Here is a 7818-nt window from a genome sequence, read left to right as displayed (position 1 = left end):
AATTGTCATCTTATATTTAATCTAATGCAAGGTTATCTGTTTCATTCGCTTTGTTTGAATCATCTTAGTAACATTATTGATTCACATAATCTTTCTTTTTATCCTGCTGCAGTTAAATATGGGACTGTAATAGGAAATCTGATGTGGTCATGGAGATGTTCAGTGTAAGGTTGTCCATTTCACACATTTAAGTTATTTTCTTCAGTTTGAAAGTCAATGTGCTGGAAAAAATGCATTTATTTCTTATAATGCAGGATGCAACTTTCATGAATATGGGCGGCTTATCGGAAGTGTGCTTTCATGAATATTTATAATTCATCTTCTCCCTGTGCATTTCACTCAACGTCTCTGTTGGTCTATTGATTTTATTTTTCGGGATAATGAATGAGGAAATAGTCATTTTAGTCTTTGAAATAGATTTTTCTTCGTGCACACGCAAGGGTACTCTGACTAGTTGGTTACAGTTCAGCAGCCCGGTCGAGTAGAGTTCATTGCCAGTATCATGAGCCCAACAACCCTCTCTAATTTACCCGGATTAGCTTCAATTTTGCAACCACATGGTATCTAACACAGGGAAGGCCACAACTCTTGGCAGTTGGCAAGGATATAGGAAGGAATAGTCATGGAGGCCACATATTTACTAATACTGAGTTCATCTACTGGATCTACTTTCAACACACATTCACTTCCAGAGCCAAAATTTAGTCAATATCGTGGAACTTTGTCCTCGTTTAGTGCAACGAAATCAAATGAGTCTTCAGTGGAAACCTTGAATCAATGCTCCACAGTTTCTATGGGGAAGTCCAACCTTATCTTCAGCGCAAACCAAACCACCGGCTTGGCATAGACCATCCATGGGACATCACCTTAGTACATCGAATGGAACGAGCCATGCTTTCCCATACTCAACTCAGAGGAATTCCTTTGTCAGTTCGTCCCAGCGGCATCACCATCATCACGTTGGTTCGTCTCTATTAGGTTTTCCTTTTGTAAGGCACTTTGGTTTTTTCCCCAAGTCATCTGAAACTTCATTGATGAATAATATTGGCTATAGTGGGATGAATCTAGGCCACAATGATGGGAATTACATGGTTAATGCCGGCGTTTCTGGTAATGCCGGTGTTTCTATTCCGAGAAATATACCTGATAATGGTTTATCAAATTTCAGAATGAGATCTTCTCCTATGATTAGCCCTGTGTTTTTAGGTAATGGTCCTTATCCAGGACTTCTACCTACTGCTATGGAGAGTTTATCTGCCCGTGTTAGGAGTAGATGGATTGGTAACTATGGTAGCCATGTTAACAACAAGAAGCTATTTCAGCTCAACTTGGATAAGATCAAAAGTGGCGAGGACTACATTGATGATAAAGAATATCACAAATAAGTATGAATGATTAACTCATAGGAATGCTTGTTTATTATTAATAACTTTGCTTTTTTCACTAGATGCCCAGATGATAACTTTGTTTATTATCATTTACTTCCAGATACACCTCAAAAACGTTGTTAGCTGCCATTGATGAATATCACAAGGGCACCTATAATTTCTCTATCTACCAATTAAGATATTTGTTGTGCTAGTTGAATTTAATGAGCTATTTTATTTTTCTAGATGAGTTGTTGTTTGATCCCTGATTTCTTATAATTTGTGAGGCTGATATATTTTCCCCCTCAATTGCAGAATAAATGCAATGTCGGTTATGAACTTATCAACATGCTGTCACCCTCACTTATTATTCCATTCTTTGAGGTTTTGGCTCAGTAAGTTTTTTAGCATAATCTTTTATCGTTCTGCTGCTGAATGAAAATGGCCTTGTTTGGGGATCTTGTTTTCTGCCCTTTTTGTTAACTTATTAAAATTAGTTTAGCGGTTGATGATATTTTAGCATTTATTAAGGAAATGGTGACTTGTAAAAGGCTAGTTTTTCCCAAGTGTCAAACTCACTGATATGTCCGGTTTTGCAGACATTCAATGGGAAAAAGTGGGAGAAGTTTAATACTTAGTGAAAAAGTTTGACTTATGCTTGAATCCAAGGGAAGAATACCCTTGTGAACCATTTCCAAAATTCAAGTTAAAAAGGTGAATTTTTCTTATATTTTGATCAGATAACATTTGTCTGTTCATTGGTAATTGATATCTGATACAGTATTTTTGTAGCACTTTTTTTTTTCTGATGGTTTTGTTGCCAGCTCAATTGTTTTCTTTCTTTCTTTTTCTATATAGTACCAACGCTTTAGATTGAACCTCTGTCCGGTATCTGATATGACACTAACACGTAGTATAGTTTACATTCGATCACTTTTATTTGTTAAAATTATTACCTATGTGTATGTTTTACTGTCATACGCTAACTGTGGTCATACAAACTTTGTGTTAGTTCATAGTCATACAAGAGAATGAATGACCCTTTCAAATGAGTTACAACATTTGTCTGTTAATTTGGATGCAAATTAACATTATATGAAAGATGTAGAGTTGCTTACAGATGTAGATTTTGTATCATAAAGTATTTTGCTAGCTAGCTTCAGAAGCTTGGAGCGTTTTGGCGAAGACATCCTTCTATGTTCCTCTATTGTATAAATACTTTTGAAAACAAGTGCTTATTTGAAATAAAGACATCAGAATAATCATATGGCTAATAGCGGGATGAGTCTAGGACACAATGATGGAAATTACATGCTTAATGCCGGCGTTTCTGGTAATGCCGGTGTTTCTATTCCAAGAAATACGCCTGATAATGGTTCATCAAATTTCAGAATGAGATCTACTCCTAACATTATTGATTCACATAATCTTTCTTTTTACCCTTCTGCAGTTAAGTATGATCTTCTTTAAAATATGGGACTGTAATTGGAAATCTGATGTGATCATTGAGATGTTCAATGTAAGGTTGTCCATTTCACACATTTAAGTTATTTTCTTCAGTTTGAAAGTCAATGTGCTGAAAAAAATGAATTTATTTCTTATGATGCAGGATGCAAGTTTCACGTGCTTTCATGAATATGGGGGGCTTATCTTATCGAAAGCGTGCTTTCATGAATATTTATAATTCATCTTCTCCCCGTGCATTTCACTCAATGTTTCTGTTGGTCTATTGATTTTTTTTTTCGGGAATAAGTAATGAATGAGAAAATAGTTATTTTAGTTTTTGAAATAGATTTTTCCCCGTGAATATGCAAAGGTACTCCGACTAGTTGGTTACAGTTCAGCAGCCCTGTCGAGCAGAGTTCATTGCCAGTATCATGAGCCCAAAAACCCGCTCTAATTTACCTGGATTAGCTTCAATTTTGCAACCACAGGTATCTAACACAGTGAAGGCCACAACTCTTGTAAAGGAAGGAGTAGTCATGGAGACCACATATTTACCAATACGAGTTCATCTTCTGGATCTATACTTTGAACTCACATTCACCTCCAGAGCCAAAATTTAGTCAATATCATGGAACTTTGTCCTCGTTTGGTGCATCACCATCAAAAAGATGTCTTCAGTGGAAACTTTGACTGCTCCACAGTTTCTATGGGGAAGTCCAAACTTATCTTCAGCGCAAACCAAATCTTCGGCTAGGCAAAGACCATCCATGGGACATCATCTTAGTACATCGAATGGAACGAGTCATGTTTTCCCAAACTCAAGTCAGAGCAATTCCTTTGTCAGTTCGTCCCAGCAACATCACCATCATCACGTTGGTTCTTCTCCATCAGGTTTGCCTTTTGAGAGGCACTTCGGTTTTTTCCTGAAGTCATCTGAAACTTCATTGATGAATAATGTTGGATATAGTGGGGTGAGTCTAGGGAACAATGAAGGAAATTACATGCTTAATGCTGCATTTCTGGTAATGTCGGTGTTTCTATTCGAAGAAATATGCCTGATAATTGTTCATCAAACTTCAGCATGAGATCTTCTCCTATACTTAGCCCTGTGTTTTTAAGTAATAGTCCTTATCCAGGACTTCTACCTACTGCTATGGATAGTTTATCTGACCGTGTTAGGAGTAGAAGGATTGATAACAATGGCAGCCAAGTTGACAGCAAGAAGCTATTTCAGCTAGACTTGGATAAAATCAAAAGTGGTGAAGATACGAGGACTACAGATCGCAAATAAGTATGAACAATTAACTCATATCAATGCTTGTTTATTAATAACTTTGCTTTTTTCACTAGATGCCCAGATGATAACTTTGTTTATACCTCAAAAATGTTGTTAGCTGCTATTGATGAATATCACAAGGGCACCTATGATTTTCTCTATATACCAATTGACTTTAAGGTATTTGTTGTGCTTGTTGAAATAATGAGCTATTTATTTTTCTTGTGGAGTTGTTGTTTGATCCCCTGAGTTCTTATAATTTGTGAGGCTGATTTCTTTTTCCCCTCAATTGTAGAATAAATGCAATGCAATGTCGGTTATGCATTTATCAGCATGCTGTCACCCTCACTTCTCTTTCCATTCTTCCGAGGTTTGGTTCAGTATTGTTTTTTAGCATATTCTTTTATCATTCTGCTGCTCATTGAAAATGGTCTTGTTGTCTTGTTTTCTGCCCTTTTTGTTATCTTATTAAAATTAGTTTAGCAGTTGATGATATTCTGGCATTTATTATGGAAATGGTGACTTGTAAAAGGCTAGTTTTTCCCAAGTGTCAAACTCACTGATACGTCCGGTTTTGCAGACATTCAATGGGAAAAAGTGGGAGAAGTTTAATAGTGAAAAAGTTTGACTTATGCTTGAATTCAAGCAATTGACTTATGCCGTTGTGAACCATTTCCAAAATTCAAGTTAAAGGCGTATGTTGCTTATATTTTGATCGGAAAACATTGTCTGTTCGGTATTAGATTGAACCTCTGTCCAGTATCTGATATGACACCAACACATATAGTTTACATTCGATCACTTTTATTTGTTAAAATTATTACCTATGAGTATGTTTTACTGTCATATGCTAACTGTTTTCATACAAACTTTGTGTTAGGTCGTAGTCATACAAGAGAATGACCCTTCCAACTACATTAATATTCAGGCAGTTAAGTCAAGTGGGTTACAATTCAGCGATTCACTCGTATTCCCTACAAAGGGCGGTTTTCCTGTGAATTTGGATGCAAATTAACATTATATGAATGATGTACAGTTGCTAACAGATGTAGATATTATATCATAAAGTGTACAAAAAGGAAAATATCATGTCACTGTCAATAACTTTAAAGACAACAATTGAAAAAGGAAAAATATGGTCAAGCTACAAGTGTATTTAAAATCCATATATTGATTGGGAAAAGACATCCAAAGCTGCACATTGTTGTTCAATTTCAGATGAAAAGGAAATATCTTGCCATTCAAACACATCAGGTTGCCTTAGCCAATTCACAATACCATCATCATCATCTAGCTTATTAGAAGCCCAGTCATCCAAATCCACAAGTTGACTAGCCCAGTCCTGATCAGATTTATCCATTAGATCATCCAACTTCACAAACTCACCAAGTTGACTTGTTGATGAAGTTAAAGGCAAACTTATATTATCAAGTGACTTCAAAGGAGCAGAGATAGGTTGCATTTGAGGAATGCTATCCATGACATTAAGTTCACTTGAATGTGAGGAGAAACCATTATTTTGAGGCATTAGATCATCCCACTCTATAACATCGCTGAAATCCACCATGTCATTAATATTATCAAGTGACTTCAAAGGAGCAGAGATAGTTTGCATTTGAGGAATGCTATGCATGTCATCAAGTTCACTTGAATGTGAGGAGAAAACATTATTTTGAGGCATTGGATCATCCCACTCTATAACATCCGTGAAATCCATCATGTCATTAATACTAACAAGTTGTTTCAGAGTATCATCAGGTTGGCTTGCTTGTGGAGAGGTAACATTATCTGGCATATGAGCAGTGTTTTCCCTGAAACTAGTTTGATCACTCTGTTCCATATTTTTCAACATGTTAATTCTTTCGTCACAACACTGAATCTTGAGATCTACAAAGTTGATGAAACCTTTGAGTTGCTCCCCTTCCAAATTGTTAAAACATCTACCCCAGGTTGGATATTTGTTCTTTGTGATCTTTTTGCGCACTCTCAATATCTCAGCTTCAACCGCATTCTTCTTATTTGCAAAATAGTCTTTCGCTTCAAATTTCGTTGGAGTTGTCTCATTCTTTTGTTGCTCATATTTTGTAAGCATGGATCGTAGTGTTCTGGGGTCTTGTGGCCAAGTCATGGGTTTACCGTCACGATCACCACCGTACACAATTAAGAAAGCTTCAACTTCAAAGTTGTTAGAAAACTCTGATACTTTTTTTGTTAATCCTTTACTTCTCTGATTGAAAGCTGATGTACGAACTTTCTCATTTTGAATGTGTTTCAAGGTTACTTTTCCACTCCCACGACCCATTTCTACAAATTCGAATATCAAAATTATGAATAACAAAACTTTTTTGATGGAAAAATAAAAATAAACCTAAAACATCCAATACATATTTTACATACATAACGTAAACAATAAAATAAAGAACTTGGTATGATATTATGTAATTATATCTTTAACACAATAATTATAAACAACAACAATAATATATCTTTTTCAAAAACAGATAAATAAAACCATGATCTTAATAAAATATATAGAAAATATAGCATACTAATTAAGAGAAAGAGAGATGAATTTATAAACCCTAATATCAATGTCACATTATTAACATGAAAATTGTCAAAAATAAAAAACAAAACAAACTTAATTTAACATAAAGATGCACACTAAACAGTCAACCACGTCCATTAATAACCAATAGAAAAGTATTTCATATAATACAAAAAATTCATAAAAAAACAAAGAAAGAAAACAACATGTATCAAAAAGTTATTACCTTTAATTTTGGGGTGATTGATCTCTTTTTGACAAGTATGATGGCCTGTAATAAAAAAACTCGAGAGATTGAAGCAAAAAAAGAAGGTATTCTAGTAATGCAATGTTAGACAATGTTAGAGTTAACAACACATTCTGTATGTATTTATAAGATATAAGATATGTTAGAGTTACAAGGGTGTGCGCGCTATTTTCTTACCGTTAGTAATAAATGCTGATTGGCAACAAATCTTAAAAAAAGATTGGAATTTGGAATGACTAAAAGATTTAATATCTATACAGTTATTTTTTATTACAAAAAAAAGATTTATTTTTTACTTTGATTCTAATACAGTTATTATTATATCTATACTAAATCTTGTTACCAAAATAAAACATCTATACAAAATCTAAAATCTTGTTATTTGGGTTCAAAAGATCGAACTTAACGTAGTTAAAATATTTTTATCTATGTAAAAAATATTGGAAAAATCATCACAGAAATTTTTTGAATTTTTTTACCGTTTAATATATCATTAAGACTAGATCACCTTCAATTTAGTAGAAATTTTTTTAGAACGAGCAATGCCAACAAAATCCATAATAAATGTGTTTTAGAGATTCGATTAAATTAGTCAAACTTTTCTTAATAATTTCTACTAAAAATGACTGGGTCTGGAAAAATTGTTTTGCGGGAATTAGCCGACGGGGTTAGATTTTATAAGGTATAAATTCCACGTTTAAAAATTTAAGGTTTAAGTCTAGTCTATAGTTTAACATAGGTTTAATTTTTTACATTTGAGTTTAACCTTTAGTCAAATTTTTATTTTTTTAGTTTAACCTTTTAAAAGTTTGTCATGTCTAAAAATTTATTTCATATAAATGTATTTAAATAGGTAATCATATCTATATTTATATAGACTACTAAATTGATAAACATGATTAAACTCCCTTTGATATTTATATTATAACATTTT

At 33.9% G+C, this 7818-nt stretch overlaps 1 protein-coding gene and 2 pseudogenes across 1 annotated transcript; 2 read left to right on the top strand and 1 right to left on the bottom strand.

The window, feature by feature from the left end:
- Positions 1–528: 528 nt before the first annotated feature.
- Positions 529–3500, top strand: LOC123922589 (annotated as a pseudogene).
- Positions 2634–4949, top strand: LOC123922588 (annotated as a pseudogene).
- A 296-nt stretch (positions 4950–5245) lies between these two features.
- Positions 5246–6391, bottom strand: LOC123922587. The gene has a single exon (XM_045975288.1). The coding sequence runs from the start codon at positions 6389–6391 to the stop codon at positions 5246–5248; it is 1146 nt and encodes a 381-aa protein (XP_045831244.1).
- Between the last annotated feature and the right edge of the window lie 1427 nt (positions 6392–7818).

The sequence above is a fragment of the Trifolium pratense genome, linkage group LG4, assembly GCF_020283565.1.
Source record: "Trifolium pratense cultivar HEN17-A07 linkage group LG4, ARS_RC_1.1, whole genome shotgun sequence".
NCBI classification, from domain to species: Eukaryota; Viridiplantae; Streptophyta; class Magnoliopsida; order Fabales; family Fabaceae; genus Trifolium; species Trifolium pratense.
This window is presented reverse-complemented; position numbering and strand designations above follow the sequence as displayed.